At 43.7% G+C, this 13,401-nt stretch overlaps 2 protein-coding genes across 3 annotated transcripts in view; one reads left to right on the top strand and one right to left on the bottom strand.

The window, feature by feature from the left end:
* The window catches only part of Cdkn3 (cyclin dependent kinase inhibitor 3), a 12,590-nt gene extending 6,785 nt beyond the window's left edge, over nt 1-5,805 (top strand). Inside the window, exons 5-8 of one of the 2 annotated variants that reach the window (XM_023723768.1) lie at nt 71-290; nt 1,637-1,668; nt 3,649-3,752; nt 5,526-5,805. In XM_023723768.1, the coding sequence (XP_023579536.1) occupies nt 71-290; nt 1,637-1,668; nt 3,649-3,752; nt 5,526-5,612 (443 nt within the window). In that variant the 3' untranslated portion in view covers nt 5,613-5,805. Of the gene's footprint in view, nt 1-67; nt 291-1,636; nt 1,669-3,648; nt 3,753-5,525 lie in introns of both variants that reach the window. The other variant, XM_023723767.1, reaches the window with a different exon arrangement.
* A 5,069-nt stretch (nt 5,806-10,874) lies between these two features.
* The window catches only part of Cnih1 (cornichon family AMPA receptor auxiliary protein 1), a 12,807-nt gene continuing 10,280 nt past the window's right edge, over nt 10,875-13,401 (bottom strand). Inside the window, exon 5 of the mRNA XM_004638737.2 lies at nt 10,875-12,090. Within this exon, the coding sequence (XP_004638794.1) occupies nt 12,063-12,090 (28 nt within the window). The 3' untranslated portion in view covers nt 10,875-12,062. The remainder of the gene's footprint in view (nt 12,091-13,401) is intronic.

Genomic DNA, 13,401 nt, shown 5'->3' with positions numbered 1-13,401 from the left:
CCTCTCGGCCATATTTAACTTTGTAATGTTTTGTATATGTGTGTCTGTGTATCTTGGTCATTGGCAGAAGAACTAAAGAGTTGCGGCATACAAGACATATTTGTTTTCTGCACCAGAGGGGAACTGTCAAAATACAGAGTCCCGAACCTTTTGGACTTCTACCAGCAGTCTGGAATTGTCACTCACCATCACCCTTTCCCAGACGGAGAGACACCCGACATAGCCAGCTGCTGCCAGGTGATGGAGGAGCTCGCCACCTGCCTCGGAAATAACCGGAAAACTCTCATCCAGTACGTTCCCCTCTCCTCGACCCACCATGTGGGAATCACCCCAGGCAAAATGGTTTCCTGAATTGTTTGTTTATTAACATCCTATTCTTGCTGCAAGGAGGCAAAGAACATCATGCATGGAAAGTACTAGCCCAGCGCCTAGCACTGAGGAAGCGCCCACGTAGTTATTAATGGTCCCTGCTTCTCAAGAACAGGACAATAAATAAGTAGAGTGGGAAATTTTTAGAATAAGGTTATAGGGGCTTTTTTTTTTTCTTCCTTTAGTGTTATGTTAGGCCTTTAATTGCAGTTTTATTCTTGTTGTATTACGTCTCACTTGTTGGCTAACATATGAATAGCTTATGGGTTTTTTTCTTTGATTGATTTTTTTTTTCGGTACCAGGAACCAAATTCAAGAGCTATCTCCCCAGCCCTGTATTTGCTTTCAATAGAAAAAAAAAGAAAAAAAGAAAAAAGAACAAATACATATATATTTTTTTTTTCCCAAAATGTACAGCAAAAAAATTACTTTTTTTTTTTTTCTTTGTTTTTTGCTGTACCAGGGATCAAACTCAGGACCTTGTGCTTGCCAGGCAGGTGCTTATACCACTGAGCTGTCTTCCCCAGCCCTAAAAAAATTATTCTTAAGCAATGAGCAATCTTAAAAAATATGACTTGAAAATTATACTTGATGTGAACATGCTACGGGAGTGAGATGGGATTCTCACTGCATAAGATGCCAATCAGAATTTTGTTTATAACAAAATAGCTTAAAGGTAAAAAAAATAGAAGTAGCCTGGAGCAAAGGCGGAAGAAAGTGACAGTAGGCAGAGGGTGTGTGCCCACCTCAGTCAGCCTCACCGATACAAGCATGAATGCTCTCGCCGTTCTAGAGGTGCAAGAGGCCCAGCAGGCTTGCAGCTCCTGCTTCGCCCACACGCCCACCAGGGACAGCTAGGACTAAAGCCCCCGCTTTAAGCCTCTGTGACCTGCCACTTCTGTGCACCCTTAGGAGACGAATGAAGGGTCATTGCGTGGACAGCATTTGTCCCAGAAGCAACAGATTTTTTCTAAAAGAGGAAAAGAAAGCAGGAGTTTGTAAAAAGCCTGCTTTCTGTCTATTTAGTAACATGCTGCCTTTCTCAGATGCAGATCTTGGACTTTAAGGTGCTGGCAGCCCAGACCTTTCCACGGGTTCAGTATAGTTTAAGTAAACAAGCACAGTTTGCGTTTAATTGACTAAATCAATGAAAAATTGGCACTGTGCTGAGCATAGGAGCTATAAATGGTGGGCAAAAAAAGGTCTTTATTTGTATCTTGGGATTGAATACAAATAAACAAATTTCAAAACTGTGTTTCCCTTTCAGCTGTTATGGAGGACTTGGGAGATCTTGTCTTGGTAAGAAGTACATTTTTATCGCTAATTATTTTTAACCTCAAAATAGCCAAATTCCTTTTTCTGGGCCCTGTGTTCACATTATATTAAAATGAGACAAAATACAGTAAGTTTCCAAGACTCAATGCATTTAAGGTTCCAAGCCTGGGTGTTTCCTAGAAAGCTGGGGTAGAGATGAAAGAGGGTATGTGGGTCTGTTTGGAGGACCCCCCCACATTCTCATGTACAAGTTTGAGCGCCTGCACCCTTATTTCCTAATGTTCTTCCTGTGTATGCATTGCACTTGGCTTAACTTCTAAATAGGCAACATATAAGAAAACAAAGTTAATTACTTATTGTATGTTCATTTTCTTTTTTAATTTAAATGTGCTGGGGAGGGGCCGGGGAGATGGCTCAGTAGAATAAGCGCTTGCCTGGCAAGCCCAAGTGTCTGAGTTCAATCCCCGGTTCCGCAAAAAAAAAATGTGCTGGGGAAAACAGAAATAGTTCACAAAAACTCTCACTAGAGTAGCATTTATTTCTTTTAGTGTTGAGCAGCATCAAAATGAAGAATCTTTTTGTTTCAAAGGTTACTATCAAAATTGGAGGCAACCCGTGGAATGGGAAAAGATATTTCCAAGCTATATTTGATATAAAAGCACAACTCAAATTAAAAATTGGGCAAAGGATCTAAGTAAACATTTCTCCCAAGGGCCGACCAAATAGCTCAGCGGATTGAAGTGCCTGCAAGCAGGTTCGATCCCTGGCCTGCCCCGTCAGCCCAGACATCAGGGCCGGCTGAGGCTGCGATTGAGACTGGGTGTGGAGGCGTGGGCCTGTAATCCCAGCACTTGGGAGGCTGTAAACAGGAGAAGCACTACGAGTCCGATCTAGTAGTGAGACCCTGAACACCCTGTAGACCCTTCCCCAAAAATACAGGAAAAAAAAAAATTTCTCCCAACAAAACACACAGTACCTGAAAAAGCTGCTCAGCATCATTATTCATCTGGGAACTACAAACCAGAGCCACAGCGGGAATCACTTGACACCCAACTAGGATGTTTAGGATTTAAAAGTAAAAGCGAGCAGTTACGTAAGCATCAGTGAGGCTGCTAGAAGGGCGTGATGGCGCCGCTGCCATGGGAAGTTGGTCTCTTCCTCAGAGCCAACCAGGTTACCACGTGAATGGCAGTTCCACTCCTAAGTGTGTACATGAAAGAAAGCAGGCAGTTCACACAAACACTTGGATGGGAGTGCGTTCACAGCAGCCAGTAGGCACATGTAGCCAGAGAGAGGAAACCCCCTGCGCACCCACCGATCAGGGAGCGGGTGGGCCCAGCATGACACAGCCACTCCACACAATGGAATGGTATCCAGCCATAAAAAGGAACGAACGCATACGTGCTACAGGATGAGCCTTGAACACGTAGAAGGCACCGAAGACCACAGATTCTCTGATCCCATTGATGGGAAAGAGCCACAGTACACAAATCTATAGACATCAAAAAGTACACCAGTGGTTACTTACAGCAGGGATTATTAGGGTCATGGGAGGGGGACAATAGTATAAGGCTTTCTTTTTGACATAAAATGTTCTAAAGTTGATTGTAGTGGTTATTACATGGCTGTGGATACGCTAAAACTGACTGCACTGTATACTTTAAATAAGTTGAAAAACAAAGTAAATGGATGAATTATATAGTGTATGAGTTGCTTCTATCTCAAAAGAAAAAAAAAAAAAAACCAGAATGAAGCGTGATAAATGCTCACAACCTCCCACTTGCTGGGCAGGAGCTGTGCTGCTGAGCTATATCCTCAGCCCTAGCATGTGAAGCTTTTAATGCTAATCCAGTCATTAATTGTATCTGTTACAAAGCACACCCTAACAGGTCCTAGTCTAATTCCTTTGGAATAGTTACACCACATTGAATCCTCAGCACCAGACAAGTCTAATTAAATGTCCAATGCCCTGCCGTCACTTGTGTTTTCTCTGTGTTCTCGTAGTAGCTGCTTGTCTCCTCCTATACCTGTCTGACACGGTCTCTCCGCAGCAAGCCATAGATACCCTGCGAGACGTAAGAGGCTCTGGGGCCATCCAGACCATTAAGGTAAGGCGTATGACCCGCCCTGTTGGCTGTAGCGAGGGGTACGCTGTTGCACACATGCGCAGTGTCGTCCCTCAACCAGAAAGGCACTCGGGTGCAAAGCGCGGAGCACGCCGCTGCTCAAGCACGCCTGCTGATTTCTGGTGACATTCAGCTTACACACCCTGTATCTGCAAAAGACCACAGTATTTTAAGCAAAAGAAAGAATTCCAACTTTCCACTTCACTCTTCTAAGACTTACTACTGCTCATTTCTTAAATAGATTGTTAATTTCTTAGATAGATTTTTGTGACTGTATCCCTGAAGCACAGAACAAAAATAGATTAAAGCAGTGCCGAATGTCTTTTGCTGTGGATAACGGTTCACCTTCCACAGTTACCTTCCCCCTTAACACTTGAAAAATACTGCAGTGCAGCGGGGAGGATCCTGCTTTGTATTAATCAGCATACCACAAAGACTATTTGTAGGCCTATAAATAAGATCTTGCTTTTTTCCCGTCAGCACCCTGTCTCAGCTTTAAGATGAGACCCTTGAGCAGTAGAATTCTCGACTCCTGACCGTTAGGCAGCTCTGTAGGCCTCACTCAGTACGTCTTTCCAAGGGCCAGCAGCCTCAGCCGCACAGTGGGTTACGGTAACTACTCATGAAGTCCCCTGTCAGGCTTATGTGAGGTCATTGACAAAACAGTTCACTGCGCCACACCTGATTATGTCCACATCAAAAGATGCTTCGAAGTCAGGAAGATCAGGTTTCCTTCTCTTTGACAAAAACCCACATACGTGGTCCAGCAGAAGCCCGAATAGGCCTGTGTGCTCCTTCCTTAATCCTGGAAAGATGAGGCCCAGGCGAGGCGGAGCGGCCGGCTCGACCCCCAGCCCCCAGGCCTCTGGGAAACAGGCTGCAGCCGCTGTCTGTACCACTGCAAGTCCCAGTGTCCCAAGAGCCGTTTGAAATGAGATGATTGGCAGAATGAAAATATCCTTTAGGAAAGTCTTTAAAACTCCAAGCAAAGTATTTAAAACTTTTTATTTGGCCTAAGATTATTTTTTAAGAAAATCATTCCCGATGGACCTCATCACGAAAAGCAGAGGAGAGCCTATACAAGAATTTTCCTGGCTGTCACTGTTAATCACAACACAAAGTGCTGCTGGCTTTATCTGTACTTATTCTGTAGAGGAAAATACTAGCAAAATGCCCTTATTTACTGTTTGCTGTCCTATTTGAACCTGCCCACAAGGAAAGAGATCCTTGTTTATAAAACATTCATCTGTATCTCGTTAGATTTTTATCTGTTTATTATCTTTTCTGCGTGTTTGTATGAAAGATAGGGTGTCGCTGTGCAGCTCAGGCTGGCCTTGAGCTCCCTTTGTAGCCCAGGCTAGTCTTGAACTTGCAACAATCCTCCTGCCTCGGCTTCCCCAGCACTGGGACTACAGACTTTCGTCACCATGCCTGGCCTTTTAGCAGTTTTTAAACCAATAGCTTTTCATACTGTCCAGTTTTTTGGGGTTTTTTTGTTTTTGTTTTTTACGGAACTGGGGATTGAACTCAGGCCCTTGTGCTTGCCAGGCAAGCGCTTATTCTACTGAGCCATCTCCCCAGCCCCTATCCACAGTTTTATTACCAAGTAAAACTTCCCCAAGTTGCAAATGCGTCGTTGCCCAAGATGTAGAATTGTTCTTAGCAAATATATTTTTGATTCCTGCTAGCTAGTGTTGTCTGCTCTAGAAACTAATCTTATACAATGTATTTCAGTGTATCTTTGCTTTTTTTCAGCAATATAATTATCTTCATGAGTTCCGGGAAAAACTAGATGCTTACCTTTCATCCAGAGAGTCGCTGTCAAGATCTGTGTCGAGATGAATTTCAAATCACATATATACAACCACATCTGAAATTTAGGAGCTCTCTGGCATAATTTGTACTGAAACAAAGCTACTAGCATTGTCAACTTGGATGTATAAGTGCAGATATTTTAAAGCTTTTATTGACAAAATTCTGTGTGTCTTCCATCTCAGGGCAGAGGGACAAAAATTAGTAGCACCTTCCTTTTAAAAATGCACTATTCTGGGTCAGGGAGATGGCTCAGTGGAATAAGTGCTTCCCTGGCAAGTGCAAGGGCCTGAGTTCAATCCCTGGTTTCGCAAAAAAAAGAAAAAAAAAAAAAAAATGCACTCTTCTGGTACACATAAACTAGATGTAATGCTAGGAAAAAACAGAAAAGCATTTGCATGTCCTAACCATTTGCACCACTTTTGCCTCTTGGGTTACCACTGGAAACTACAAGAAGCTTCTGTGAGTACTACCCACACTTACTTTGAAGTAACTTCCCCCCTCCCGAGATTCTCCCATTGCTTTTCAGTTTCCTGGACTTACAATATCATAAAGAACCCTGAATCTTTTCATCCCCCTCCCTCCCAGCAGGCCCCAGTGTTTCCCCAGCACCTGCCAGGACTTCTTCAGAACTAAGGAATTCACTGATCCACACAGCTGCCCCAGGCTTCTGACATTAACTTTGCTACCCTAAAACCCACAACGAATGAACCCAGCCCTTCTTTCACACTAATTTTATAAAGTATTTAGCTTCAGGTTAACTTCCGGTGCCCCTCCCACTCCTTTACCTCACCCTGAGCTACCCTGAGCAGTCCTTGTTCACTTTTGGGCTGTAAACACGAATCATGAGTCAAAGCCACCTTTGTGTAACAGCAGTGGCTTTACACACAGTCATCTCACAGCTCTCCTGGCCACTGGTGACCAACAGTCACCTGCCCCCTACCACCAGCCTGCAGGTCACAGGCACTTGCACAAGAGGCACCACATCAAAGATGACTTGTTTGTACTGCAGACCAAACTCTGGACCTTGCACTTACAAGGCAGGTGCTTATGCCACTGAGCTATCTCCCAGCAACTAAAAACTCCTACGATGACTAACTGCTGAACGCCTTGAATTTCATGTCAGAATGTTCCAAAACAGTTGCTAGTGCTGTCTGCAAACTTCAGACGAGCACCAGTATGTTCTGTGATATAAAATCTGTATTTTAACACTTTTGTGTACACTCTACTTCTACAATTTAAGATTGTATAAAAACACTAATGGAGGGCCAGCGAGATAACAGACTAAAGTGCCTGATGTGCCAAGTGTAGGAAATGGGGTTTGATCCCCAACACCACATGCTGCACCAGCCCCATCCCCAGGGCAGGCCGAGCAAGCCAGAGTCCAGGCGTGGTGGTGCACACCTGTAATCTCAGCGCTGGGGAGGCTGAAAACAAGAGGATCACTACGAGTCTGAGCTGCACAGTGAGACCCTGTAACAATCAAATACATTAATTAAAAAAAAAAAAAAAAACACTAAGGCAGATGGAGCCATCACATATCTGAGCAGAATTTAATGTTTAACCTAGGGGCTTTATCTCAGATGATAAATATCAAAAATTACAGCTAGACAGTTTTTCTTTTTAGAAGTATAAGGGCCAGGGAGATGGCTCAGTGGAATAAGTACTTCCCTGGCAAGCGCAAAGGCCTGAGTTCAATCCTTGGTTCCGCCAAAAAAAAGAAAAAAGTATAGCCTACAATAATTTATTGGCCTTCATGACTTTGGTACTACAACCAAATACAACTGAAAATCACATTCGTTAAACTCTACAGCAGTCACTAAAACTGCCATTAGCAAATCTCACACTAACTTGCTTCCAATACAAATACAGAGCATATCCATGAATACTTTGGGAGGAAAATATTGGTACAAATTAATCCTTTACTGATTGAATTTTCAAAGTGATGCCCCTTTCAATTCCCACTGCAAGGGCTAAGCCTTCTACATTGAAAATGCTCGACTAAACTATTTTAATACCAAGCAAACCAGACATCAATTATTCTAAGCCATGTGCATGTCATTACTGAAATGTAATTGCCCAATTAAGCTGAATTAACATGTGATCCCAATTTTCTAGAAGAAATCTTTGAAGTGTGCGATATCCCCCCCAGTGTGGCTAAGAAAGCCAACCAATGTGGAATATTGCTCATCAACACACATTCAATTATTACTCAGAAACTACACAAGGAAATATTTGAGACCGTTTTTATTAAATATACAAAAGCAAAATAAGCAAGCTCTAAGGAGTAAGGTAGCCTACTTCAAGGTATTTTCTTTGGACAGTGGTACAGCACCATCAAGCTTAGATTTTAACAAACCGAGAGCACAGGTACTAACTACATTCTATGTTTCTCTTAGTAGTTTTAGTGTTTACATAGTCATCAATCACTCTGCTCCAGAATACATAAATGTGACAACCAAAGAAATGCAAATACTGAGAAATAGCACTGTACAATCAACTTGATATGAGAAGCAATTCATTCTTTTGCATGTCAAAATGGTCTCTGTTCTACCACATGCATTAGTAAAATTAATGTGGAACAAACAAAGCCCTCCTCCAATCCTACCAGTCAGTCATCTTAAATGGGAAAACTATTTTCTACAATAAGCAGAACAAACAGCAGTTATTTACTTCTTTTAGACATTTTTACTTTTAGAGCTCTGAATTTCAGTCCAAGGAAAATTGTTATAAGAAAGCTAGCCAGCAAATTCAGAAATAGAACCATTCTGGAAATTTAGGGGCACCACCTCCTGAACTCCATTACTAGTACCAGCGACTTCCTAGCTGCTGGTGTGACTGCGGATCAATGACGGGACTGGTCAGTGGGCTTGAAATTGTTTTGAGACTAGTTTCCAACATGTGGGAACAGGAGTGCTTTTATGAACAATACTAGGCAAGATCACCGATCTTGGGGACAGGGGCTGAGGCAGGGTCTCACTCTGTAGTGCAGGCTAGCCTTGGACTCCCAGAGATCTTCCTCCTGCCTCAGCCTCCAGAGCTATCAATATTTTTCTTTCACTTCAAAATGAGCATCATTTTAGAATATTGTTATCAAAATTTTTAATTTACAATTATACGAATCCTGAAAGATGCACATTTGTGGATGTGACATACAATGGTCACCTTTTAGTACAGATCATGTGGGTTTATACAGCAGAGGGCTATACCTCCACACGTAGAATGCGAGCTCAGCTGGAGGGTGGAAAGACATTTAGAAGTCCTCAGCTGCTCTGTGACAATATTCTCTGACCCCTATGGAGGCAGTGTTAGATAAAGGAAAGCAGTCAGCCAGGCGGCAAGCACACTCGGGGTTGCTTCTCTTCTACGCAGTATCAGCCCTTGAAAGTCCACTGACTTGGGGAGCAAGGAGCCCCGGGTCAGCTCCTAGCATGTGTGACACACAAGCCAAGCAACACTGCGCAAACTTTCAGAAAGTTGTGAGCGACCAACTGCCAGGTACTGTGCTGCGTGGTGAGCGACCATAACTGGGGTACCTGACCCTGACAACTAGGCCTCAAGGTCATAGTTTAATAGGTGAACTTTCACAAATGCTTTAAAGATACACAAATATATGTCAAAAGTGGGTTACCTGGATACTTCCTAAACTTCCCTTTATGTTAAAACCAGACTTGAAACAAATTAGCAGTTTATCTGAACCTGAAGACCAAAGCTCCCTCCAACACGGAAGGGGGTGTCAAAGAAGCACTGAGACAACCATCAAGTGTCATCGATAACATTAACATACGGGTATTCAACAGTTTTTATGTCTACATTTATCTCCTCAGACCAGGACCTATATTACTCCATAGAGTGACTGCTAGACAGACTACATTTATTACACAATTACAGTTCAGGGGAATCTGTAGGATCCATAGCAAAGAAGAGTTGTGGGTACAGATACAACTAGAGCGTGATACTAGATGCGGGAACACAGGTACGAATGCTGGCGACTGCTTCTGAGGGCTGGAGAGCTCAGATGAAATGCGGCGGCACGTACATCAAAAGTAACGAACAAGGAAGCGCGTGCTTCCGCACAGCGGTCGCTGCACCGTGAGCGCCTACCTAAGCTGGGAAGGTTTAGAAACCCAGGTAGCTTCGTCTCAGCCAAACCTACAGCGCTAACAGAAGGTGAGGTCAGGGCCATCCCAAACAGGTTTGTGTGAAGAATGAATTAAATTCAGAGCAAAGAGAAGAGCCAGTAATATATAGTCAGATGCAAATATTTTGTTTCTGCTTTTTTCTGGCTAGTGGTCTAATTTCATAAAACACTGAAAAGCAAGAGTGGGTACAGAGTGAAAGCATCCGGGTTCTCAAATCCTCTGACCCCATCAAAGCCAGGAGTTGGCAGCCTACCAGTGCACTGGTGAACCCGCCGGGGATCACCGAGGAACCAAGGAATTGGCTAGAGATTAACTTCAGAAGCACGAGAATGTGGCTCCAAACCACTGAACTCTGAATTAATCCTGGAGAAAATTCTAGAAGAGATGAAAATGATGTGTGCTGACTTAAAACAGCCCACTAGCATTTGCTAATAGAGCGAGTGCTCATGAAAATCCCGACAGGATTAGGAAAACAACAGTCCCAGGAAACCTATCCTGGTTGCAGGTGAGACCAGGTCCCTCAGGACCAAGGAGGGAAATGCGAGTGGCTACAATTAGAAGAGATGGATGAGAACTGAGTGAACTCAAAAGCACGATCTTCATGCTAGCAGGCGCTTGGTGAACAGTTCACCGGACGATCTGAGAACACTCCGCTCACTCACCTCTCAACGGCAAGTCTCTCAAGCTCCTGTAGTGAACCGGCTTAACTCTCCTCCCTCTCCTGCTCCATTCTCTTCTTTAGTGCACTCACCCAGCCACCCACCCCAAAGCAAGAACAGCTACTCTCCTAAAGGTGAGGGAGTCCGATTTCAAAGCTTTTTCATTTTTCATTTGTAAATAAAATAACTGTTATTTTCAGGATAAGACTTCCACAAACACATCTGTGAATTCAGTTGGTCACATGGGAACTTTCATACACTGTCCCTCTTTGAGCCTTTGCCTAAGAAAGTTCTGAGCCACTCCCATCACTGCCAACGACCTTGACTCCTTCACTCCTCCTAAAGCAAAGCAGGCCTAGCACACATGCAAGCCCTAATGGGCCTGCTTCACGGACGAGTGGAAAGAATGCTCCAATTTGTACATCACTTTACCTTCAAACCAGCTGTAAAAGGAAAAAGAAATTTAAACATTTTACATGCCACTGTTTTTCTCAATTGGCAGGAGAAACAATGGTGCTGAGCCATCAACAGTTACCAATCTGCTCCAATGATCAAGGGTAAGGTGCTTGGTATTTAAAATTCCTGTTTACATCTGGGCATGATAAAACTGTAGTATGATAATTCCCTTAAAAAATAAAGCACACAGTACCATGTCTTTATTGGGGATTAGACACATGTGAGAAACAGCTACGTGTAATCTTTAAGCCAAGGCAAAATGCGTCTTAATTTCAGAGTTTTATTTTATTGCACTAAAGGAACAGTAATTTTCTCTCTCATTTAGTTTTGAAAATCTAAGGTATTTGCAATGTCTTAAGAATACTGTTTCCCACCAGATTGGAACAATAAGCATAATATAACCAGATTCTTAATAAGTAACATCTTACAAATAAAAACACATTTAAAATAGCTTTAAATGCATTCTTCACAAGTAAGTCAGTATATATTTTTATATCATGTCCACTTATGCTTAATTAAAGCAGGTATATTACTCTGATGGAAACAAGGGAAATCTCTCATTCATGCACTATACAGGAAGAATATTCAAGTCAAAGGGGGAAAATCCCACTTATTTTTGTAAATGTATCCAGATATACTCATCTACATGATAAATGAGGAAACTGTCAAGTTTCCTACGTGTCAGATACACATTTTCACTTCATCAGAAGCACCTGATTATCTACAGCTAATTTATAATAAGATGGCCTTTCAATAAACCAAAATGGGGCCAGAGATGTAGCTCAGGGGCGCAGCGCCTGCCTGGCAAGCGTGAAGGCCTGAGTTTGATTGCCGGCACCCCAGAAAAAAAAACCAAAATGAGCCGTACAGGTTCCTACCAACAAAAGCTTCCCGTGGACTAAGGACGGCCAGGAATTAGTGCGCTCATTCAAAGGACATGGCTGTTTCTGAAGGAGTGCACGTTCCGCCTGTTAACACCAGAGGTAATCATTTTATATTAATTTATACGTAATCCACTTAAATTCTTTATCCTAGTATAACATATGAAAAGTCTTTCCACAAGCAAAAAATGTGGAAACATTTAAAAAATAAAGAGTCATTTTTTTAAAGAAACTGATCAGATTCCATAGGCTACTCTTGGAAACAGGATCTTGCCGAATAGAATTCCTTCACACGGTGGCTTCTGCATGCACTTAACCGGACCAACTCTTCCATGTGTTGTTCTAAGAGCTCACCAAAACATAGATCATGCTGCAAAGAAGAGAGAAGCTGTTAGCGTAAACATTTCTCATCAGAGAAACGGGGGCTGCTTAACACAGCCAGCTGGTATGTGGTGCCACACACCCCAGGAAATACAGCCCAGCGACAAGTTCCCGCGGGGATTTTAATTTGCACTTACACACTTGTGCTAAACACACTGCTCGGCTCACGGCATGTGCTGTGGTTGTTCCCTATGTTCCTTCCAATTTCACCAAGTAGAACAGCAGGGCTGAAGCTTAACAGGGACCAGAGCGTGGCAAGCAACCCAAGACACCGCGGTGTGGAGCCACATTTAATAACAGGCAGGAGCGTCTCTGGCGCCGGGCTCGGTACACGAATCACCTCACTAAATCCTCAAGGGGTCCAAGGCAGGTGCTGAATCATTCCATGTTACAGAAAGCACCGGTCACTGGCTAGCAGCAACAGCAAAGCTCTAGAGCTACAAACTGCCGGCTGGGGCATGCACGCCACAGGTTTGCCACCACCAGCTTACGGCCTTTCTCCTGCTTTAGGGAAAGCTGAGAAGTGAACAGAAGGGCAGAGGGGCCAGGCACTGACGGGGCGCCTCAAGCTCAATGGCAACCCTTCACCGAGAGGGATGTGGGAAAGGCAGGGCAGGCTCGCAAGTGCCTCCGCGAAGGCAAGCCCAATGGCTCAGGAGAACCACTGGGCCTGCGCCTCGACATCCTGGTGAGCACTTCCCCAACTCCATCTCTAGCTTTCACTGTTCATTAAGCACTTCTCCTTTCTTTCTAAAATGTTTTAAGTACCCACTACTGCCAGCAGTGTTTCCGGCATTTATTATAGAAACTCAGAGTACACATTAAGAGGAAATTAAAATGGCACTGTGCGATCTCATGTTCAGAACCTGCCCACATCCACGCGTGGCTCAGACCTGAGCAATGTCTAGAGACGCGGCGGTCGGAGCCTCTAGTGCCCCAAACACCTCTGCCCTAAGTTCCAGCCTATTGTTCCTCTAGAATGGAAACACAGGTGATGCACGTGGGACAACTGCCCGCTGGGGCATAGTCTAGCCACCACCAGCTTACAGCCTTTCCCCCGCTTTAGGAAAGTCGAGGAAAGAATAGAAACACAAGGAGAGAAACAGAAAGGAGAGAAAATGGCAATGATTCCAACAATTTTCTCCTCTGCAGTCTTTTTCCTTTATTTTTGGAATGAGGACTGATCCCTCTGCACTGATCTATACCCCCAACACCACCCCCACCCCCAGAAAAAGTCACCCTAAGACAATCAATTGCTCAAGCTGGGCTCAAACGTGCAATCCCCTGCCTCAGCCTCCCA

The sequence above is a fragment of the Octodon degus genome, unplaced genomic scaffold (genome assembly GCF_000260255.1).
Source record: "Octodon degus isolate 3935 unplaced genomic scaffold, OctDeg1.0 scaffold00102, whole genome shotgun sequence".
Classification (NCBI taxonomy): Eukaryota; Metazoa; Chordata; class Mammalia; order Rodentia; family Octodontidae; genus Octodon; species Octodon degus.
This window is presented reverse-complemented; position numbering and strand designations above follow the sequence as displayed.